The 22,939-nt window shown below is 54.6% G+C and overlaps 9 protein-coding genes across 9 annotated transcripts; 3 read left to right on the top strand and 6 right to left on the bottom strand.

Moving 5' to 3' along the window:
* Positions 1-1,049: 1,049 nt before the first annotated feature.
* Positions 1,050-3,239, bottom strand: RHO25_001776 (uncharacterized protein; the record flags this gene model as incomplete). Its single annotated transcript, XM_023594379.2, has 2 exons — positions 1,050-2,888; positions 2,970-3,239. The coding sequence occupies 2 exons, from the start codon at positions 3,237-3,239 to the stop codon at positions 1,050-1,052; spliced, it is 2,109 nt and encodes a 702-aa protein (XP_023458184.1).
* A 650-nt stretch (positions 3,240-3,889) lies between these two features.
* RHO25_001775 (uncharacterized protein) lies at positions 3,890-5,672 on the bottom strand (the record flags this gene model as incomplete). Its single annotated transcript, XM_023594378.2, has 2 exons — positions 3,890-3,911; positions 3,964-5,672. The coding sequence occupies 2 exons, from the start codon at positions 5,670-5,672 to the stop codon at positions 3,890-3,892; spliced, it is 1,731 nt and encodes a 576-aa protein (XP_023459466.1).
* Positions 5,673-8,798: 3,126 nt separating this feature from the next.
* Positions 8,799-9,971, bottom strand: RHO25_001774 (uncharacterized protein; the record flags this gene model as incomplete). The annotated part of the gene is made up of 3 exons (XM_023594377.2): positions 8,799-9,331; positions 9,396-9,423; positions 9,510-9,971. 3 exons carry the CDS (start codon positions 9,969-9,971, stop codon positions 8,799-8,801), a joined length of 1,023 nt encoding a protein of 340 aa, XP_023459465.2.
* Positions 9,972-10,547: 576 nt separating this feature from the next.
* Positions 10,548-15,047, bottom strand: RHO25_001773 (uncharacterized protein; the record flags this gene model as incomplete). The annotated part of the gene is made up of 3 exons (XM_023594376.2): positions 10,548-13,552; positions 13,705-14,140; positions 14,190-15,047. 3 exons carry the CDS (start codon positions 15,045-15,047, stop codon positions 10,548-10,550), a joined length of 4,299 nt encoding a protein of 1,432 aa, XP_023459456.1.
* Positions 15,048-15,527: 480 nt separating this feature from the next.
* Positions 15,528-17,999, top strand: RHO25_001772 (uncharacterized protein; the record flags this gene model as incomplete). Its single annotated transcript, XM_023594375.2, has 2 exons — positions 15,528-17,858; positions 17,913-17,999. The coding sequence occupies 2 exons, from the start codon at positions 15,528-15,530 to the stop codon at positions 17,997-17,999; spliced, it is 2,418 nt and encodes an 805-aa protein (XP_023459455.1).
* A 573-nt stretch (positions 18,000-18,572) lies between these two features.
* NSA2 (Ribosome biogenesis protein) lies at positions 18,573-19,358 on the bottom strand (the record flags this gene model as incomplete). The annotated part of the gene is made up of 1 exon (XM_023594374.2): positions 18,573-19,358. One exon carries the CDS (start codon positions 19,356-19,358, stop codon positions 18,573-18,575), a length of 786 nt encoding a protein of 261 aa, XP_023459587.1.
* A 185-nt stretch (positions 19,359-19,543) lies between these two features.
* On the top strand, positions 19,544-20,353 carry RHO25_001770 (mitochondrial 54S ribosomal protein bL21m; the record flags this gene model as incomplete). The annotated part of the gene is made up of 1 exon (XM_023594373.2): positions 19,544-20,353. The coding sequence occupies one exon, from the start codon at positions 19,544-19,546 to the stop codon at positions 20,351-20,353; it is 810 nt and encodes a 269-aa protein (XP_023459586.1).
* Positions 20,354-20,827: 474 nt separating this feature from the next.
* RHO25_001769 (uncharacterized protein) lies at positions 20,828-21,927 on the bottom strand (the record flags this gene model as incomplete). The annotated part of the gene is made up of 3 exons (XM_023594372.2): positions 20,828-21,631; positions 21,693-21,790; positions 21,858-21,927. 3 exons carry the CDS (start codon positions 21,925-21,927, stop codon positions 20,828-20,830), a joined length of 972 nt encoding a protein of 323 aa, XP_023459589.2.
* A 265-nt stretch (positions 21,928-22,192) lies between these two features.
* On the top strand, positions 22,193-22,845 carry RHO25_001768 (uncharacterized protein; the record flags this gene model as incomplete). Its single annotated transcript, XM_023594371.2, has 2 exons — positions 22,193-22,392; positions 22,458-22,845. The coding sequence occupies 2 exons, from the start codon at positions 22,193-22,195 to the stop codon at positions 22,843-22,845; spliced, it is 588 nt and encodes a 195-aa protein (XP_023459588.1).
* Between the last annotated feature and the right edge of the window lie 94 nt (positions 22,846-22,939).

Raw genomic sequence — 22,939 nt, 5'->3', positions numbered from 1 at the left:
GAACTCGTTCTTCATGGACAAGACAACCACATTTGCTGCCGCTGATGAGCACACCACCGAGTCTCCGTCTGTGTCTTCGCGACGCCTCGGTCTTCGAACTTCCGGACCTCTTTGCTGACCGCGCTGCTGCATCCTCCCGGGAGTGGGTAGGGTTGTCACACACACCCTCCAGCGTAGCGGCTCCTGTGAGCCCATCGCAGCCTGTCGTACTCGTGATCGTCGGCAAACGAACAAACGCTTAAACTTTATTACGCGCACTGCGCAGCCCTTATCGCTCTCATGACATGAATTCGATCGCTTTGCAAACGAAGCCTGCCCGTTTGACCTCGTTCCTGCCCGTTCCTGCGGCGAACAGACAGGGATACCGCGCTTCAAGCTCGGGAAACGAGTCTAATCCGATGCTTCGATGTGTGGATGCACTCTCTCATGCGCCTTCTTCTGCATCCATACTTGCGCAATCTATCCACATTGCGCTTTGGCCCACCACTCTCGCGAGGAGCTACATATCGAGTGAAACACGTCAACGATATCCTCTCTCCGCACCGGGGATCCACGGACAACGAATCCCATTCGACAATAATGCAATCACTGCTGCACTGTTTGGTCGGCAAAACTGATAACCTTCACCAGCTCTACCTAGCGCAAACGAGTGTCGTTTCGGATTCCGTGATCCAGCGAGTCAACATCCGCCAGCACTGCAGGGCAAACCCACGCGGCCAAGCCTGCGAGTCCATCGTGCTGTCTGGAACCACAGGTACAGCTTGTCATCAAGAAGCTTGCCCTCAACATCAGCGTTTATTTTTTTCGGTTGCGAAACGTTCAGGAGGCGTCAAGCGTCATCAGTGAACCAAACAATGCATAGTTCGCATTCACTGATGACTGTCCGGTCCACGTGCGTTGACAGCAACACCTGCGTGCGTTTGTCCCATCCTTTGTTGTTCGTATGCGGTGCAACAGTAGTGCACAAAAATGTCTGCAATAATACGGGGCTTCTATGCATTAAAACTTGAAAGTTGGGTATCATCTTCTACTACTACTATTACTACTACTTACTGCTCATCTGGTAGCGCATACCAGAAATCTCCATCATCAAGCCCTTCTCTGCTCGGCACCGGTCGAAACTCGACATCTTCACCTTTGGCGCTACGCTCTAGCGCATCCCAATCTACATCCTCCCAGCGCAAGTTCAGCATTCTCAGCCTCACGCCCCAATCTTCGCACATGTTCACCAAACGTGCCGTGTCTTGCGTGATTGGTTGCTGGTTCAGGAGCATTAACAGCCCATCCAACCACTCCGATGCCAGGTGGGAGGTCTGCGGGAAGAGCTCCAGCAGGATCTGTTCATCCTCATCAGGAGCCGCAATCTTTGTCGCGCCTGGAGTTCCCAATATGGTAATCTTTGTGGTTGAGGTCTTCGCAGACCCGCGCCCGGAGCTATGCAGTGTTCTTGAACTTTGATCATCGGTGATCGTTGGTCGACGTTCTGGTGCCGAAACGTTGCTGTCCACTGAGGTCACACTATCCAAATCAACCTTCTCCTGCAAATCCGCCAGCGAGGGCGTGAAATCTCCAGCTTCAGGGTATGTCTGGTACTGCAGCCATCTTCTATTGTGACTGAGTCTGACAAACTGCCACGAGCTGTTGTCCCCTGCAGCTGACATGGGGAACCACGAGCCCTGGAGCAGACATCTTATGCGCTGCTCCCTCATGAATTGCAGACTCTCGTTGCGAAGTTGCTCGTGGACTTCCACCAGATGCGGGCCCCAGGCGTCTTGGTACACGTCGTCCAAATTCTCCATTTGCCATTTCCGAGCTGTGTTGAGGCTGACCAAACGAAGCTGCTCTTCGACGTGACCAATATCGGTCTTGCGAGGTGCTAGACCGACAATACGTTCAACCACGATCCGTACGACTTCCTCGATTTTGTAAATGTCTTGCTGCTCTGCCCCAGCATCCTTCCACAACCTCATGAAGGTATTCAAAGCAGCAGTATGAAGTCGACCCCATTGCAGAAGGAGAGGCTTGTAAAGTCGATCGACACTCTGGTCGCGATCGAAGCTATTCCGGTACTGTGGAAGCCCGCCCATTGTACTGTCGTCGATTTCGAAAAGCTCGTAGAGGACCAACGTGACGCTCAGACTGGCACGCGCGATAGGACAGCGTTGTTCTCGCGGAAGGGAAGCCTGTTCGAGCAAAGTCTTCTGGTAAAGGTCCTCGTTGCGACGCGCAAACTCCACAAGATCCATCATTCCAAGATATCCAGTCTCGTCAAATTCCCAAGCTGGAGACTCCGTCTCAAAACCCAAACGTCGCCATTTCTCAGGATGATGTTTTCGCCCTTTCGTCCCATTCGCTCCTACCACTGGTGTCCAAGGATCCGGCTTGCTCAGCAAATGTATCGTCTTCAACGCCCTCTTATGTTCAGGAAGCTCCACATTAACCGTAACATCTCTCCACTTCCGCAGCAAGATCTTTGTGAGATCCTGGAACTCCAAAATCGCCATGGCCAGAGGACTGTCCGCATAATTTGCTGCATCCCCACGCATCAACATTCCCACACCTCCTATCACACCCAGATCTTGCAGCTTCTTCACAAACTTCGGCCATTCGTTCTCCCCACCATTGAGTACCGCGTCGCGCATCAGCGCGTTAACCAGTTGCAGAGCATTGGCGCAAAGCGTATGATCCGACGCGCTCAAACGCTGGACAAGCGAATCGAGGAACTGAGGATGATGATCGAGGGCAGGCTTGATGGCGCGGAAGCCGCAAATAGCAGACGAAGCATCGCTCTGACCCGCAGGAACCGGTCTCGAGACGATAAGGACCAGAAGCGTAAGGGCGTTGCGGACAATATTAACAAGAGGATGCGATATAGCCAGCGAAAGCGCCTGTCATAGAACATCAGTCCACAATCGAACTCTCATTCCTCCTCCTCACCACTACCCCAACTACCACAGACGCGTACATACCTTCTCCAACAACTCCTGATCACAACACTCCCACCCCATATCCAACTCCAAAAGCGCATCCAAACTCCCCAAAGCATAAGCCTGCGTATTCCCCGTCGTATTCAACACCGCCTGCCTCAAAGCCGGCAAGCCCCCATTCTGAATAAACCCATCCGCGAAAGAAGGATCATTCAGTAAACCTTTCAGCTTGAAAACAGCATATTTGCGCGCGCTCTCGCTTTCGGCGTTCAGGCTCGCTACGAGGGTTGCGGTATCGGGTGGTTCTTCCATCGCTCGCTCGCTCGCTGGCGCGGGGGGGGTTCAGATCAGTGGGCGAAGATGTGCTGGCAGTGATGGTTGACGACTAGTAAGAGATTGTTCATGGACAGGAACAGGCAAACGCGCGAGAACATGGCGCGGGCGCGTGTATCTGACGCCCAAGCGCCATGAGTCGCGGATCGTGGAAGCTACGTCGCTGGGCGGAGATGAAAGAAAGCCCGCACAGACCGCGGCTCCACGCTCACAAGGGTTCGCAAACATCACGGAGCGGGACTGGGGACCTCGATCATGGGGAAACTGAAATGGAGCTGATGAAACGAAAGTTGAAACTTGAAGCTGACAGTCAATGCGCGTGCATATTTGAAGCATGTGTGGCCTCCCTTGGATTGTACAAAAGCGCCCAGGGATCCATCCCAACATGAGGCTCGTGAACCCAAATGCAGTCCGCCCACCGCACCATTCCCCATGTCTATGATCAGCAACTTTTTCTCGCTGTAATAATTACAATATGTCATAATCGGCGTCAATCCCGATCATACAGTTGCGTATGACCGATGCGTATAATTTCGTTGTGTCGCCATGCCGCGGCGAGCACCTATGTGGTAACGAGGACGGGATTGGAGAACGCATAAAAAGCGGCTTGGGAAAAGAATGGGGAGAATTCACTTCCTCCATCCAACGTTCCTGTGAGGAGTTAGTACTGCATTCTCAACGTATCCGTATGAGGTCGACTTACCATATTACGTGGGCGATATCCCGCGCGGTATTGATTGTCTCGCTCACGCGTCCAAACAACCCCGCCTCCACGATATCGTCCTCGTCCTCATCCATAGGCATGAACATGCCACTCTCTGTTCGCCGCATTCCCTCGACCTGGAAATCAACTGGTCTGGGTGATTTGCCACCACTTCGAGAGCCTTTTAATGATGCTCCAAGGGACGATTTTGGATTGCTGGCACCAAAGCTCCACGATGAATCGGAGTCTATCTCCTCTTCCTCTGCATCGTCATCCGTGGGCAACAGGAAGTTGGTAGACGGATTTGTCGGTCGTAGAGTCTCTTGTGAAGGACTTGGTGATAGGTTTCCCGTACTCCAGGAGCGCCCAAAAGTATGATGTCGGGCTTCTTCAGTAATGTCCGGACTGTCTGTGCGGTATTTTAGTGTAGTCGCGGGCAATGTTTCGATGATTTTCCTCCCACTGGCGGAATTGCTTCTGCTACCAGTAGGTCGTCGTTTTGCACCTGATCGCTTCTTCCGCTTCATCATTACAATTCCATCATCGCTGCTGGAATCAGAAATCGCGTGCTCGGGATGCTCTCCTTCGTCGTCACTCTCGAAATCTTCCTCGTCTTGACCAACATCTTTGCAGTCAACAGCGATACATTGCTCCACACGGTCATCGAAACGTATGTGGCGTTTCTCCTGGTTCTCGCAAGGTGTGTCGACAGTGCTGTTGCTGCGACTGGTGAAGTAGTCGACCTGATCCCGGCTCGGCGTTTCTGAGTGCAGTTTTGAGTCGACGACTTCAGGTCCGGAGCGTCGATACTGACGACCCTGTGCCTGCACTGACGCTGCAGCTTGTTTGACCAGTGACGAGGTGGATAAGGACTTCTGGAGCATGACCTCGGACACGCTTCGCTTCTTCAAGATTGGCTTCTTGTTGATAAAAGAGTTATTCTTCGACATGGGTGACGTTATTTGCGAACCAGTGCGGTCCGTCACGGGATATGAGGAAGCCACTTTCAGAGGACCATAAAGCCAGGTGACGTCTGATTCCTTGAGCCAGTTCAGCCTCTCAGGCGACACAGTGTGGAGATCGAACTTTGTCTTGGCCCACGTTCGCCACGAAGCATTCTCCAGTCTCGACCTCTCGCCATATACCGTCTTCCGCTGCGAGACAATATGGCGCCACGATGACCAAATGTCCTCCTCCCTCCAGTCATGGCTGAGGAAGTCGACTTGTCGGGAGGGCTCTTGTCTGACAGCTGTGTCATCGACAACCGTAGGTGTCGGGATCGGTGAATCTGATATGGTGGTGTCCGTGGCCGAAGTATCGCCGGGTTCGTCGCTGTTTCCTATACTGTGGGCTCCTGGAGCACAATCGCCGTCGTAGTTGGGAAAGGTGATGTCGGTGTCTTCACTAAGGTCACTCGTAACCGAAGAATTGCTACTACTGGCAACGGAGTCCTCGGATTCGGCGCGAGACCTCGCTGGGAAGGAGGGTGTTGCAGATGCTGGTGGTGTTATGCCGTTCCACTGCGCAGCACCGGGCACGTTCTCTTGGTGCTCTGCATGTGGTGTATATGCCGGGCGTGCGGCGGGTGATCGAGGTGCTTCTGGGTCGAAGAACAGTGACGAGGACGACATGGAGGCTTTCAGAGGGCCGGATGGTTGATAATATGGCGAGGACTCCGGCTGCATGGGCAGGCTTAGCACCTCGGTCATGGCGTCAGTCTAGTACGGATGCCGGATCATGAGGCGGTTTTCGAGCGAGAGTGCGGTGCAGTGCAAGCGAGTGTCGAAGCTGCCACAGCGCAGCCGTGCGTTCCTGCCTCGGGGGCGATGGCTCTCGACTTGCTCAAGAGGACTCGCAGGCCGCACGGGGTGGGCGTGGAGTGCACGACGCCAAGGGCCACAGCGAGCAGGCGCGGAATATGGTTCGCAAGTGTCTCGATGGTCCTGCGGTGCTCACGATAGGGCGGCACGGAGATTGCGGGCAGAGCAGTCGTTGGCACCAGGCACGCGGCGGCGGAGCGTGTAGCAGGAGGCACAATGGGCGTGGTGCTGACCGCTGGAGGAGAGGGTCTTGGTCTGGGTTGGTGGTGCGAGGTGGTGAAGTGGAACACAGAGTTGAAGGCGCAACTACGGTTGAGCAAGCGCAGGGTCCCTGACCTAGATCAGAAAGCCTGCTAGCAGCAGCCAAAGCAGCCGCGAATAGTCGCGGGCGGTTCTGCGTGGAGTGGAGAGCGCAGAGGGAGACCAGGTCTGAGAATGATGCTCGGCGAAAATCGCACGCTAAGTTAGCAGTGCTGCAGATGAGCCCAGATTTCTGGCCGCCGCCCAGGGTGTTTGCGTTTGCGGGGAAGGCCCAGCGTCAAGGCGCTCGCTCTGCTTTCTGCACTCTGCAACACGACTGCGCGCGGCCTGGCGATGCACAATGGAGCGTCTCGTCTCGTCTCGCTTGAGAACAGCGCTCTACCACTCCACTCCCCCTCCTCGGCGCTGGGCATGGTGACGACCGCCGCCGTCGCCGCCCCGCCGTGTAGCAGCGCCCGAACGAATGGTCTGGTCGCGCCATGACACTCGCAGCTGCATGGTTGGTGCGGGTGGGGTCGACGTTGCCATGCAGACCCACCACGACTTTCTCTGCTGTCGTACTTCCTGCTGAGGAAACACGATCAGCAACTTCCCCATCCCGCCTCCGAGCTGTGCCTATCGAGCGCTCGCCAGCTTGAACGCATCACCACCCTCCGCTCCCTCTGCGCCGGCGACGACACTTCCTTATCGACCGCAGTGCCATCTTGTCGCCGGCGCAGTCCGGGTTCGTCTATCGTTGCGCGCGGACATGGCTCCACCGCTCACAGCCACCACTTCCACTCCCCTTGTTGGCCACCGCTTCGGCTGCGATCGCCGTCGACGAGGCACGCCGCGCGCCGCCCTTCCGTCGCACAGCATCTGTCAAATTGCCCTGGCGCCAGCGCTCGACGAGCCATAACGGCACTGAGCGGCCGTGCTGTCCAGAATGCAGACGGTCCGACTGGCAGGGGTGTGGCGAAATGCCGTCTTACCAGCTGTGGCATATGCAGCCTGCAGCTGTGGCCCAGCAGGTACCTCTTCAACGTTTTGATCGCGCTCTCACCAGCTGTGCCTTCCATCCACATTACGCACTGCTCCCGGCACGCCGAACGGCATACGATCGAGATGAGACGACGACGCGACCGTGGCATCGCTGATGCCATGTCTGACCTGCCGCGTCGCTGCGCAAACTATGCTACTTTTCCTGTTTCTGCAAACCTTGATATGAACAGTCTCCAGTCCACTCAATGCCACACGCCCCACACCCTGCTGGGGCTCAATTCTCCTCCGGCTTGACCAGAGAACCACTGATGACTACTCATCGCCGCAGCCAGATTCCTTATGCCTCGTGTCGCCGTCCACAGCTGCCGTTGTGCCGCGCCAGCTCGATGCTGTGTCCATGCACGTCGGAGCTCTGCGCGTTGCGCCACCTTGCCACGAGTTTCACCCTCTGCCGTCGAGGATAACAGTATCCAAGGCCTCCTCGCTAGGAAGCCCGCAGGAGCCTGCAACAGAAGTCGGCATCCGGAATGTCGACAAGACGGTACCGCCCGGACAAGCTGCTTATCGGCCAGTTGAACGACAACGTGTGCATCCATTCCTTGCCAATGGCGTGACTTGCTGTCACTCTTGCATATAATCTTCATGTGAGAATGCATTGGAAACCCACAGTTCGCATTCTGTGGCACTTGATCAACCAAAGACAACGGACTGCACTTGCGCCATACCCTCGCGAGTCATCGACACGCCAGCGACTTCTGCGTATCACAACGGGGTACAGCTCGAGCAGTCCGGGGCCGATCCTGTACACCAATCTATGGAGCCGCTGGTTGAGGCCTCGTAGACCCACTTCTCTACCTCTGAAGCTGCATCTCATCGTAGACACGCCCATTCAACAATGTCTTTACGCGGTAACAACTGCGAACGCTTTATCGCGGCAATGTCTGGTGCACGAGTTCTGTCACACTCGAGCTGCACAGGGCGGGCGTCGGCAGTCACCATGCCTGCCACTGCTTATCAGCTGCGTAACCTTGGTCCTATGCTCGAGCGTTGAGCAATGGTGAGCGAATACGCCTTTTATCGCGCATATGTCGCATTCATCGATCCTTGGGAGTTGATGCTTTATAGCTGGCCCGAGCCTATCTCGAGGAAACAGCTCACACTCACAGCATCGACACAGCTGGTGTGCTCAATGAGTCTGGATATCACATCGTGCTGCCTCATGCTGGGGAGATCACGGTTCTTCGCACGTGCAGAAGCGTGGTCGAGGTCGCCTATGGCCTTCACGGCACGTTAGTCTGAAGACATGCGAAGTGCTCCACTTCGCAAGCGAATTCGGGGCCCCGAACATGTTATAGATGCCATACTGAGCCGGCGCCACTTGAGAAAATTACTTATTGCCCGAGCCTACGACTCCATAACGATGCGGAGACACCAAGCACACAAATGCGATAGCTCTTGGATAATGCAACCAAACAGAAGGGGTTGCCGAGCTTCGACGCGCCATTTAATCACGACATGCTTCTTGCCAAAGCGCCATTATGTTTGGTTCAAGACACGGGAAGAGGTACATGCGCCCGCTGCGACCTGAGCGTGGCATATGTCATATTGCGCGCATGCGTCAATATGGCAAATTGCTCGGTTCTCCGTCTTGCACTATTCTGAGCTGCAACAGGAACGTGGTACCGAACATCGGATCCGATTAGGGAAGCCGTCTGCCTCTGAACATCGCTTACATTGTACAACTTGCAGCTATACAGCTAACTGTCTCAGCCTCTAGTAGAACGGAACATCGTTGCCCAGCTTCTCCTTGAGGACATCCCGCGTCAATTTCATGAGTTGTTCCGAAAGCTCTTCGTTACGCGCAAGATCTGATCCATCCTCGATTGCTGCCGGAGGGCAGATGTAGTTCCCGCTGGAATCAACGACTGTGGCTGCATAGAGTGTCGAGAGCGCTCCTTCGAATTGATCCTTCTTGAAGGCTTCCATTGCCACAGACATGCCGTACCCAGCCAATGGGTATGGCTCGTGGATATCTCGCTTACTCATTGCCGTCGAGACCACTCCGGGATGCGTGGCATTGGAGAGGATCTTGGGGTAATCCTTACTGAGATGTCGAGCTAGGTATTTCGCGTATAAGATGTTGGCGAGCTTCGCCCTTCCGTATTGGCCAACAGGACCGACGTCTTGATTGATGGATTCCAAGCTTGCGAAGTCCGTGTCTTTGGGGGCGTTTTGGTGTGCATTGGATGCTTGCAAGCTGATTCGGACAGTGTCGCCTTTCTCTGCGGTGGATTTGAGTAACGGTACTAGGAGCACGTTGCCGTTAGCGACATGTTGTGCATCCTCGGACGTATTGGAGTCTCGACTTACAGAGATAAGAGGTGAGGAGAACATGTCCCTGCAAATATGTGCGTTAGCCACCAGACATTCCTTCCACTCATACCCAGCTCCCTCTCTCGCGTAAAGATGAACAAAAAGACTCACAAAATGATTCACAGCCATATGCCTATCAACCCCATCCTCCGTCAACTGCGCAGTCATAATCCCCCTCCCAGCATTCCCCACCAAAACATCAACCCTATCCGTCTCCTTCCCAATCCTCTCCGCCACACTTTTCAAACTTTTCCAATCCCCCAAATCCGCTTCAATCCAAACCGTTCGCTTCGCTTTATCCTCACCTAATTCTTCTTTTACTGCTTCTTGAGCTTTATTCGCTACGTCTTCTGATAGAGAAAGCATGAAAACTTTACTGATGTTTTGGGAAAGTAAGGTGTGGGTTACACCGTAGCCGATTCCTTCGCTGGCGCCTGTGATGATGGCGATTTTACCGGTTTGGTCGGGGACATCGGAGAGGGTGAAGGTTGTGTGAGATGGGGCGACTTTTTGGGCTAGGCCGCCGAGGTTTTCGGAGAGGGTTGTTTTGGCGGCGTCGATGTAGGAGGACATTTTGCGTGTTGTTGTTCTGTTACTGATGGTAATGGGTTGACGATGGCAAAGTATTGTTCGAGTTGCTGAATGAGAAAGACGACAGAGACGAGATGCGATCATTGCTCTAATAGAAAGGAGTGAATGATTATATGTTGCTGTACTGTTAGGTCACCGCGACGTGTTTTGCACGTTGCACGTGTGTCTTGTATGGAGCTGGACCTGCATTGAGCATCATCGCTCTGTCATAGAACAAAGAGTCGTGATGTCAGTCGTGCGCGTCGATGAACCAAATTTCGCAGAACAGAACAGACGCAGATTGTAATGATCATTATTGCAATGTTCGACGTTGATGATTGTTGTGTGTGCTCTACAAAACGATGAGAACCAGGCCATGTTTTACAATAGACCAAAATGCTAAGTCAAGGTCGAATGCCAAGCCAAAGCTATGAAGTTCCTGAAGCTGGCGGCTTTGAAGCGCTAAACTGCTCACGCCTCGCAACATTACAACATTGCTATTTTTGTTCCTGTTACAGTGTTCTGCTGACATCGCAGGATGTTTTTACATGCTTGGTCCCTTCAAAAGGAAGGGCCTCCTCACGGGCGTCCCACAGAAGCACGATCGTCGTACGCATAGCGAGATGGCACAGGGCCGGGAGCCTGCTCGTAGTAAACGGGTTGACCAACACCGCTGAATGGCTGGAGGTGTGGCTGTGGAGCTATACTAGCATAAACAGTGTGTTCTTGGGGTCTTCCATGTTGTTGCTGTTCATATGGGTTGGGCAGGTATTGTATTGGTGCCGGTGCGGAATCGATGGGGATCAGCGGCCTGCCATACTGGTCCACATACAGCGGCTTCGGTGCTGGCCGCTCGTACTGATAGCCATGCGGCACGTAATCGCGCTCCGATATTTGGACGTATTGCGGTGCACCAACTTCTCTGTACACAGCCGTGTGCGGAGGAGGTGCTTGACCATATGCATGGTCATGCTCGTAGATGTACTGGTATTGTGGTGCGGGCTGGGAATGAGGCTGGGGCCCGTTTGAATATGTGCGCTCCGCGTGCGAAGGGCGCTGATTTTGGTCGAAGTGTCTGGTATTTCGGGATAACGCCGCCTGCAATTCGTGAACATCCGAGGATGCAGGCGCTGGACGTGGCACCGGGACAGGTGCATTGTAGTGTTGCGATGAACTGCGTGCTCCGATGTCTGGGCGCGATCGTACCTCCTGGCGCTCGCTGGCGCATGCATCGACCATGGCTGGGCGAGGTATACTGTCCGTTCTGGCTGCCTCGGGAATGGATGGCGCAACTGATTGGCTTTGCCCCGTCAAAGCCGCCAAGATAGCTGCGATATCCGGTTGGCCATTCTGCGTTGCACTCGAACGAGAGTCTGTCGGCTTGGGTCCTGATGCTGACTCTGCGCGACCAACCGATGGACTTCTACTCACACGGTTGCCATTCGGTGTTGAGGTCTCTTTAGAGAACTGTGCTAGGTTCTGGAGCATTGAGATTGTTTCTGGATTCAAATCGATGCTTGCTGAAGGAGCCTGAGCCACCGCTGTGGCGGGGGTTGACGTCTTGCGGGCATCAGTGTCAAACTGTGCTGGATCGAATAATTGTGTCTGTGACTGGACAAGCGCGGGGCGCGATGGGTCATACTCGTCTTCTTTCGGCTCCGGCAATGGCTCATTGGAACTATCACGATCTTGCACACCATTCGCACCTTTCTGGCTCTTTTTCTTGCTTTGGGCTTTCGATTTTTTGCCGAGTCGCTCCAGGAGGCTGTGTACTGGAGCATTGCTTACTTGTTTTCGTGACTCGTCCTCAGTGATGTGACCAATCTTAGGCAACGGCATCGGGAACGTAGATGGGAAGGCCGCGGCTATAAGCGACAGCTTCCCATCGTCCATGCCCGGAGTACGGAGAAGCTGGTTGAGTATCTGCCTCTCCGGCACTTCAATCATGTCCTTGACCCAATCCAGTGGACCGATATTGTCGTGTGGTTGGTGTATGAGCTTGAAGTGAGTGATCAAGGACGAGGTATTGAAGAACTTGGCAGCTCTGATTCGCGTCCAGTACGAGGAACTATGCGAGTTTGGCCCAGCCGCTACACAAGATTTGCAAGCAAGACCTGTGACGTTCTTCAACGGGCGCATCGAGTTGTGCGTTGCCAAAGCGTCCGTCAGCATATCAAGCGTTGGTTTGTAATGAAATCGCTCCCCAAATCGAAGGACAGCGTGGTGAAGAACAGTCTGCACCTGGATGCTCTCCAGCAGATCTTTGACACCCTCGAGCGTGTCCCAAACCTCGCGAGAGTCACTTGCGAGCTTCAAGAGCTGTGTCTCCTGGCTGCCTCCATGGGCCGCACCGTTCAAAGAGCCTGGAGACTGTATGTGATAGCCGTTAGACGAAGTCTGCGGGGTCTGCGAGACGGTTCGCCCATAAGCCTGATATGGGTATGCCGAGCTGTGAGAGCCAAACACCGCGACTGGGCTGTGCGTATTTTGAGGCATGGGGAGGGCGTTCGCTGAAGCTTGAGAAGAACCGCCATGGGTCCCTTGAGGCGTGTTTCTCGCTCGGTGATCCTTTTTGAACTCCGATGCTCTTCGGTCCATCTTCAGCCAATGTGCAGGATTGGTATGGAATGGTGGGGGGTCCGGCCACTCGGCAGTCTGCCAATGTACGACGATATTGCCTTTACTGAAGGCAGTGGTGTGTTTTGCTCCATAGTGCTGAATCAGACCTTCAAAAGCGAACCACTTGGGTTTCTTCTCCTCGTCGCACCCAGCACAAATGAAATGTTCTTTGCGATGCACGTCCGTGAATGACCTTACTTTGTTGTCGTAAACCCATTTCATATTGTCGAGAGACAGAAACGGAGCTGGCTGCGGAGTCGTCTGCCCGTTGGACAGTTTCTTCGATCCGGTCGTCTCCAAATCAGCGAGAAGGCCCAGTTCCTTGTCCTGCACGTAACGTTGACGTACGTGCTGCAGGACATGAATGGCGAAGATGGGAACGTTGTCTTTCCCAAGCATCTTGCCACCGCCCCAATGACCATTGATCAGATCATCAGCATACTCACCTAGCCGCTTACGGAGTGGCAGCTGCGAGTCTTCGTACTCGCGATCATAAACTTCCTTTGCTGGTCTGGAAATGATGTCCTCTGACATGACAGACGGCATGGCAGCCTGCAGCGCGGCAAGTTGTGAAGCTCTCATGTGTTCCGCTAGCTCGGCACTTTCCCTCTGTGCAAGAATCCTGGGTTTCAACATGTCCCAGGCGGCGTCCGTCAACGGTGTGGTAATCTGCATCGCGGCCTGGAATGACTCCATGTGCTGCAGCACGTTGGGTTCCACCGGCGGCTCAAGTTCTTTGCATCGACGCTCGATCTCGGCTCTTCGCGCCTGGCGTGCGCTTTCAACCTCCTGTGGATTGCGGACCACTCTGTGAGGCGCCTGATGCGGAGCGAAGGGAAGCGGAGGTGGGAATGGAAGCTGATGTTGCTGGGGCAAAGGCGGCCTGGATAGCTGCTGGTACTGTGGGAATTGTGGAGGATATCCGTTGTGAAAAACGTGGACTGGTTGAGGTAGGGGGTGTGGTCCTATGAGTGGCAAATTAGGTCCGTCCTGAGCTTCCAATGTACCTTGGCCGTAAATTGAAGACTTGCCAAATTTCGCCAATCTGAGGAGGAAACGATGGCGAGAATGTGATGGCCATGACGAAGATATAGCAGAACTGGAAATGATTGCTTACCGTTGGCCATCGTCGTCGACGATGACTGAAAAGTGCTCGCTCCGGCAGAACTACTCTGAATGGCCTGGACATGTTGTGGGAAAGAAGACAAATCATACTCCCTGAGCACATGGGCGAGGTTTGCGCCGAGACGAAGCTGCGCCTCCCATTTCTCCCATCGAGCGGAATCTGCCATGGCGTCTTTGCCTTTGTTGTACAGACCTTTGCGCCACTCGTCGGCAGCGCCCTGTCCCAGCTGTTGGGCGTCGTCTTCTTCCTGCTTGATGGCCGCAAGCTGAGGCTGGTAGTACACTTTGGAAAAACGTAGACTCCCGGGTATGCCTGGCGGTATCTGGCGCACAGTCTCCGTTACGAAATGGGATTCCTCATTGCGGAACGCGTGTGCGATCCCAAGCCGTAGGCGTGCAGATGTAGAGTCGGTCAGAAGCTGGACATCCTAGGCGATAATTAGATGCAATCTCACCATTGTCTCGCTCAGCACCTACTTTGCGCAGCAGAGGCTCGATACAGGCCCCGCATGTCCTTACGGCGAATGGAAATATTACGCGCACACCATCTGTTCCAGGGCCACAATTGAAGACGGATGTTGCAGGAACAGGAGAGGGCAATTTGCCGCAGAACTGGCAGGCCTGCCCACCTACCAGTTGTAACATGTCCAGCTCGCTATGTTGGCGTAGCGGCCGTGGTAGCTGTGGGAAATAGTTCTTCCGGGACTGTATCCAAATCGCTTCACTATCGACGACGCGCGCCGTGAACTTATCTTTCTGTGGAGCCTGAGGCGCCTTCATTTCGGTTAGAAAACGATTGAAGTCCTTGCACACGCGCAAGCATCGGCAGAGCATGGCAGGTGGCAGCAAGTAGAAAATGCGCTGCCATATTGCGGGAGAGAGCTGGGGCAGCTGAGGGGATGTTTTCTGCTTTTTGGCCTGGTCGTCAGCGACCTGTACCTCTCCGTCCGCGCTCTCCTCGACGTCACTCAATTTGCGCTTGGCTCCGGGATGGCTTGCTGGTGGCTCAGCAATGGCATTTTCCGTGGCAGAAGGAGACGAGGGCGCGTCCTTGTGCGCAGGCGTCGGAGGCCTGCTCTCATCGGAAAGATCCATTTCGGAAGAGGAATCCTGATCATCTCCATCGCGTGTCGCGATCGCATCTTCCTGCGCGTCAGGAGCGTCGGCGACTATGTCACCATTGCTGCCAGGAAGAACAGCAGGCGCTGTGGAATCGACAATGTTCGCGTCTGGCGCCGTTTGCGCCCGGGGTTGCGCATCGCTGGGAGCGGCGGGTTCTGCGCTGTAAAAGTCGGACGAGTCGCTGCTCGCGTCGATATCGTCGTCGGCGTCCATTCTAGCAGTCAGTGTGGGTGTGCGCTATGCTGTCATGCTCATGCCGGTGGATGTTGTGTGAGCATCAGTAGAGAAGAACCTGAAAGAGAGAACAGCACTTAAGTCAGCAAAGACCGCGAGCACTATGGCGCAGTCGCGCGAGACGGGCTGCGATGAAGGCGGTGAGAGGGAAGGAGAGGATGGCGGTGGTGGTGAGAGGGAGGAGAGAGCGACAGCGCGAGGCGAACGGGGAGGTGGTACGTGGTTCGTTCGTTAGCGCGGCCACCCCAAATCCTGATTCAAATATTTGATGGGGCGAGCGGCAGCTCATCTCGCCGAGCGGCCGTGTGCTGTGTGCTCGGCGTGGTGCGGCTTGGGCTGAGTGACGTGGGTCCAATGCAGGCAACATCGTAAGCTCTTCGCGACCAGCACTGTTTCCACCTCTACTACTACCAACACCACGTCCTTACTCGCCTGCCTCCCTCCCTCCTTCTCCCGACCATGGCGGCGTTGAATCTGTCGCAAAATGGCGCATCAATTACCGCCAGCTACCAGAAAATCGTAAACACAGCTCCAAGCGGGCCCGCTGCCTCATCGCCAACATATGGCATCTGGGCAGTCTTCTCCGTCAAGGCTCCCCTTGCCAATGCCTTCCAGGCCGAGTCGGGCAAAGAGAGCGTGCTGTCTGTGCAAAGCACCGGCGAGGGCGAATTGGCCGACCTGATTGAAGACTTCTCGGACGGCCGCATCCAGTTCGCATTCGTGAAAGTCAAGGACCCCAACACAACTCTGCCCAAAAGTGTACTCATTGCCTGGTGTGGCGAGGGCGTGCCTGAGCGAACCAAGGGATACTTCACAAGTCACCTCAATGCAGTCTCCAAAGTGCTGCACGGCTACCACGTGCAGATTACCGCTCGCTCCGACCGAGATCTGACGCCCGAGCTGATTGTGCAAAAAGTCGCCGACTCGTCAGGCTCAAAGTACAGCGGAGGAGGTTCGCTACCAACATCGAATGCGGCGCCTCCTCCACCCAAAGCCTCCAAGCCAGTGCTGCCAACGAAGAGCTTTGGCCCTACGCCAGGCTTCTCCCCACTGGGTAGGACTCGTGCTGCGCCCCCTACCTCCACCTCCACAGATGCAGATGGATGGGGCGATGATGCACCACCAGTCACGCGATCCCAGCTGGAAAAGGTAGCTCCCTCATATCAGCCGACCAAAGTCAATATGGCCGAATTGCAAGCACAGAAACAGCCTTCGAATTTCCAGGCACCGTCACCAGGCAATGGCGCCCGTGCGGACGTTGTGACTGGCGGATACCAACCGATCGGAAAAGTGGACATTGCAGCCATACGGCGACAAGCGCAAGAGTCGGGTACCGTACAAGACGATAGGCCCACTGTGGTGAAAGGTGCGTACGAGCCAGTGGGCAAAGTCGACCTGAACGAGATCAGACGAAAGGCACAAGCTGCGCCTCCACCTGCGCCAGTTCCTGCACCCAGCCAGTCGACCGGCGAAGACGCCCCGCGATCGCTCGCAGATCGCTCTGCTGCTTTCCAGCAGAACAAGCCACTCACAGAACTGCCCAAGCCAAAGGTTGCCAACAGATTTGGTTCTCAAGCAAGCAACTTCTCCGGCACCAAAGCACCAACGCCAGTAGGCTTTCAGGCGAAACCTATCCAGGCCAGCGCACCTGTAGGTGCCGCTGGCAAGAATTTCGCAGACGAAGGCGGAAAGACTCCGGCACAGATCTGGGCGGAGAAGAAAGCACGCGAAAGAGGCTCAAGTGGCGCAGCGGACACCCAGCAGCCAAGCTTTGGTGCTGCAGAGAAGCCGATACAGAGCCAGCCGAGTGGAGGCTGGCAGAGCTCGTATGGTGGAAAGAAATGGGACGTTCAGATCCCAACACGAACTGGAGGAAGCGGTAACAGCGAGCAGCGGACAGGGCAAGCAGACAACCATGCTCAGGAAGAAGCCGAGCCACAGACAGGCGGCGTGGGTTCCATCAGGGACCGATTTGCAGGCGCTGCGCCAATGGGTGCACCACGGCAGAACACTGGTGGTGCACCAGAACCGCCACCGCTCGACACATCGAGCAAGCCAAACGCCGGTGCACGCGGCGTTCCCATCCCAGGCCTGCCACAGCCATCGTCGGAAGAAGTCCCTGCTGCCCAGCACCAAGATCTCCCTCCGCCCCCGCCTCGAGGAGTTCCACAAGACGAAGATGAGGACGACGACAACGCTGCTTCTCTGCCACAAGGTTCCCCTGTTCGAATCGCCATGCCTGTTGGGCGAGGCGCGGATCCTATCGAGCCTGCTGAGCAATTACCTCCTCGGGCGGTCCCTGATGAGTCTTTGGCAAAGGTAGCTTCGCAGCATCAAGATATTGAACCAGAACCACAAGTCGCCGATCACGATCCATCACGAGGTGCAGCACAAGCAGCCGCTGCAGCCACTTTCGGGCACGCTGAAGATCCGCGAGGGGCTGGAGTCGCGGGAGGCCATGAGGCCATCGCACAATATGACTACGAGAAGGATGAAGAAAATGAAATTGCGCTGCAGGAGGGCGAACGCATCACCAACATCGAAATGGTCGATGATGATTGGTGGATGGGCGAGAACAGCAAAGGAGAGAAGGGACTCTTCCCAAGCAACTATGTGGAACTTGTCGAGGGTGGCGCTGGTGCGCAAGAGAGCGCTGCGCCTGTTCCAGTGCAGCAAGTTCCTCAGCAACAACAACAGAGCGCGCTACCGACGGCTACAGCTGAGTATGACTACGAGGCAGCAGAGGAGAACGAGCTCAGCTTTCCAGACGGCGCCAAAATCACCAACGTTGTAAGTTCAAATCCATTTTACCATCTATACACAACAGAGACTAACTTGACACAGGAATTCCCCGACGAGAACTGGTGGTCTGGCGAGTACAATGGCCGGGCTGGCTTGTTCCCTGCAAACTATGTCAAGCTGGACGACTGAAGCGCAAGCATATAGAAAGCACGCTGTAGAACAGGACACAAAAGTGATTAGAACGCATTTTCCATTGCGCCTTCGCATTGACATTTTCTTCGTTCTAACTACTGATGACCATGCCATGTAATGCTTTTGTGAGCCGTGTAAGTGTGAGCTCTTCTTCATGCTGTGCCGTGCGTCCTCTTATACCACGTGATGGCGGCAGGGGTGCTTTTGATTTTCAACCTTTTGAGGCGACAAAAAGTACAGATCACAGCGCTCTATCACTGGACAGCTTGGTGAGAGGACCTCTCCTTGAACGCCACTCAACGGGTTCTCATGTGTCGCCTGTCTTCCTGACTCCAAAGGTCTGCTTGGCGGCTGACTGGGTACGCAACGCGGGCGAATGATTGAGCCATGTTCGTTGCAAACCAGTCGAAGCGCCGTCCATCACACATCTCCTTGATCTTGACAAGAAGAATAGATGGGTCTATAAAGTGCTCCCTTCCGGAGCTGACCGCGGTCGAAGAAGTGCGCCTGGTGGGACGTTTCGATCGTAGATCGAGTTGAATAGCGCGTCGAGCAGTTGTAGAGAATTGCTCACACCAACAGGACGGCATTGAGGGTGCCATCATTTTCTGGGTTGTTGGTCACTTGTGCCCAACGACCCCATACCACTTTGCCTCCTGCTGTGACAAGACCCAACTCGCTCACGTTGACCTCGATAATCGTTCCTTTGGTCAGAACTCCAAGTTGCGTGTACATTGGATTTTGTGGATTCTTCTTCACACTGATGATCGGCAGTTGCACAGTAACACCCAACTCTGGATGCGTCACATTGGCTTTCTTGTATCGTAGACCCATAGGACGAATGAAGCGTTCGTACTTGACAGGTCTCCTTGTAAAATCGGGTCCAACGAATGTGGGTTTGGTGATCATGCGCTTCCAGCTCTTCTTCGCAGTCTTCTTGCCCGTCTTGACCACCTTGAACATCTCTTCTTCGCTGATTCCTCGCACTTTGGGAAGCGGAACGCTGAATTTGGCGGCCTTCTCAGTACGTTTGTTCTTGATCGCAGAGCTGAGGGCTTTCGCATTGGTGGAGTTGCTTCGGTCGAGCAGATAACCGGGCAGAGGCTTGCTCGCTGGCTCGGCGGGCTCGGCGGATTTGACATTCTTCTCCTCCTGCTGTTTGATCGCCTTCTTCATCTGGATCTTCTCCTTGTGACGCTTCTGCTGATACAGCTTTGCGCGCAGACCACGCAGATTCTGCGCATTTTCGGAAGCCTTGTGTCCCTCGCGGGCGGCGCGCTTTCGGGTGCGCTCCTCATGGTCGAGGCGGCGACCATGCTGCTTGGTGAAGCGCTCGATATACTCGTTCTGAGGCATGGCGACGACAGCGGTTGGGGAGAAGGTGTTGTTGCAGCCTGCCCGTGTGGCGTGGCGTGGAGGAAAGAATGCTGGAGGGTCCTTGAACTTTCTTCGCTTCTGGCCTTGGCGCTGTAGCCGTTAGCCTCATCGCAGCGCGTCTCCAGCGACAGACTCCGCTCGATCCATCTGTAACGCTTTGCAAGATGCTCTCCAGGACGCTGCGACGAGCGCTCAAGGAGACTGGGCCCTCGCTGCCGCCGACATTCCTGCTGCCATGGACCGCTGGGCTCAGCACCGTGGCCAATGCCGCCATCGATTCGACACCTCCGCCTCCGCCGCCTGCATCGATCAAGCAAGCGCAGAGTGAACAGCGCACATCATCTACCCAGCTGCCCATACGCCCCAATGCGAAGGGCCCAAGCGCAGCATCAGCCACACTCAAACTCGATGAGACGACGCGCGAACTGCTTCCGCTCCTACAGTCGCAAGGTCCGCACTATATCACCGCACATATCCATGGAAATCCTTATCTCTTGACACAAGGAGACACTGTCCGTCTGCCTTTTCACATGCATGGCGTGGAGCCAGGCGATGTTCTCCGTCTTGACCGCGCCGTCAATCTGGGTAGCCGAGACTATACCCTGAAGGCCCCAGCATCAACTCCAAAGCTCAAAAGCCCAACCAAGAACACTTCTTCTACCTTGGACCCCACCACGGGCTCGTTAGCCAGCCATTCAAGGACAATGCTGGGAGACCACGCGGCCGAAGGTCCAGAGGGTGTTCCACACTTCATCCCTCATATTGCAAAGGGCAAGTTCTCCTATATCGATGACCGGTTATTCGAATGCAGGGCAGTAGTGATGGGAGTGGAGAGCGAACCATTGAGGATCAAGGAGAAAACGAAGAGACGGCAAAGGCATGTACGAAAAGTCAAGAGCAAGCATCGCTTCACAATTCTGAGAATTAAAGAAGTGAGGATCAAAAGCATCGAGGAGATTGAGGGACGACAATAGTTGCAACCAGTGCCATACGCAGAACACACCCACATTGTGACCATGATATACAAAGACGCGAAGGCGTTCTCGCATCAGCTTAGAGGCCACGGGTTGTAAGCTTATATTCGTCAAGTGCGCCGCACGAGACTAGCTTCGGATTATGTAAAGATACCAATGACAGGGGCTGTAAATATGTATCATCGTCGAAACACCATAGCCAGATTGGCCGAGAAGCGTTGTTTATTTCATGATACATATAATTGAAGAGATACATTGATGGCAGTCTTTGCATGGGGGGTGTAAAGCACTGAATTGTGCTGCAGAGCATGAGATCAATATCCCACGCACCCTTTACACGAAAAAAGCGTGCATCAAAAGGGTGTCCCAATTATGTATTGCCGCAGCTTTCATTTCAATCGTCGGACATACGCGCCCCGCTATGCTTTTGTTCATGCCTAATTATACAATCGTTCCTCGTCCCGTTCTCATAGCTCAGAGCTTTGCCTCATCAGTCGGCTTCTCGCCAATGACATCCAAGAAAGCAGTGTGGACATGCTCCGTCAGATCAGAAGCTTGCAATGCTCTGCCCTTCTCCTTGAACGCCAGTCTCGAGCACTCTCGCGTAATGGCCGAACCGCCATATGCCACGTAAGTCAAGAGCTCGTCAGCGGACATATCGTTCTCGTGGTCCCAGATTCTCTCCAAGTATGCCTTGCGGTACGCCAGTAGTGTTGCCAGTGATCCGGTCAGAGTATCTCCCTGGCCTCCTGAACGCTTGAGGCCGCCCTCGCCGTCTGAAATGAGGGTTTGCTTTCCATTGGAGATGTAATCCACAGCACCCTTCTGGATAATCGTAACACCACCGAACGCGTTTGCGAGCTTCTCGCAAAGCTTCGTCGGATCTTCCTTCGTAGTATCAATATCCTGACTCTTCGCCAAACGTCCAAACTCAACAACATTCGGTGTCAGAATACAATCTTTGTACCCGTGTACAAGATCCGGTCGGGTCTGAGCCAAATACAACCCATCGGCATCCAAGACGAAAGAAATGTTCCGCTTCTTTGCTTCTGTGATGACGCGAGCGCAGGTTTCTTGCATGACGGGATCGCGTCCTAGACCGGGGCCGATTACGACGACGTGGAGACGATCGAGCATTGCTACGACTTGGTCGGCGATGCTGTCGATGGTTTCATCTTTTGCGAGGTTTTTTTGTTGGCGCATGTATGGGTGGACCATCAAGTTGGGAGAGTATGTCTTGATCACGGCGCCGGCTCCAGGCTCGCAGATGACATGAGACTATTATTTTGAGTGTTAGTTTTGGATCGAATGTACATGCTTGAGGGGGTCTTCTGCGAACCATATCTGCTCCCAGCTTCGCAGAAGCCATTGCTGAGAAGTAAGGCGCTCCAGTGTAGTCTTCACTACCTCCAATAACAGCAACACGTCCGAGTTGACCTGTATCGCGCAATATGTGAGCTATTGACCATTTCGGGCATAACGCATTGTGGTCACGTTTGTGTACCTTTGTGGAACTTCTCCAGCATCGGCGGCACCATCTTGAACACCTTGCCCAGAACTTCTTTGCGCGACATGTTGGAGGCCATCTTGTTTACTCTGATTTGCTGTTGGTAAATGGTCGTGTGATTGTTGTCGAATGCACTTTCGAAGTTTGTGCCATGAGGTGGGAGAGAGGTGGGATCTGCTTTCACATGCACGTAACGATGACGGTGACGTCGATCAATGTGAATTCGAGGTGGGATGATGCGTTACATGCACTGCAGCTCTCAAAAGTTGCTCCACCGAATTCAGTTCATTACTTTACATCTTCACAATCTGATCTGACTCAGGTCTTCACATATGCTGAACTGCTATTCTCAGAAATCTACAACAACCAACAAGCAAGGAACCTTCACCATGAGCGACGGACTCAATCCTGAAGGGCCTAGCCAACCCAACCTCCAACACGCCTACGAAACCGCAGGCAACCCCACCGACAAGAGCGAAAGAGAAGAAGCCCAAGCCAAAAAGAATGCCCTAACCGACGAAGACAACGCCGTGTAAACCTCACCCCTCCTCCCTCTCTCCCCACCTCTCACCCACTAACCCTCCACCTCCCCTCCAGAGCCCACCGCTCCACCTCCCGCGTCGCCCAAGAATCCGAAGCAACCCCCACCTCCGTAGCCCGGGGCGTCCGCGGCGCACCCCCCGGCGAAGAAACCCGCGGTTTCAAATCCCAATCCGACCTCGACTCCCAAGAACTCGACGCCGCCCAAATGGGCGCCCCCGGCGAAGGAAAAGTCGTAAATGCCGTTCAGAAAAAACCAGGCGCCTCAGGGAAAGAACCCGGTCTCGAGACGGATATCGAGAAGAAGAAAGCGGAACAGGCGCCTGCACGAGAGGCGATTAAAGCGGAAAAACAGCATAATGTGGATGTGGGAGGGGTTTTGGGACAGAGGGGGGGACCGGCGAATCCGGTGGGGAAGGGGAATTATCCTAATAGTGGTGATTAGATCAGTGGATTTTGGTGTGTGTTGGGTGCATGAGGGATTGAGGATGGCGTTTTGTGGTATGAGGGGAGGGGTTTGGGGGGATACAGGCACAAGT

Source organism: Cercospora beticola, chromosome 1, assembly GCF_033473495.1.
Source record: "Cercospora beticola chromosome 1, complete sequence".
Lineage (NCBI taxonomy): Eukaryota > Fungi > Ascomycota > Dothideomycetes > Mycosphaerellales > Mycosphaerellaceae > Cercospora > Cercospora beticola.
This window is presented reverse-complemented; position numbering and strand designations above follow the sequence as displayed.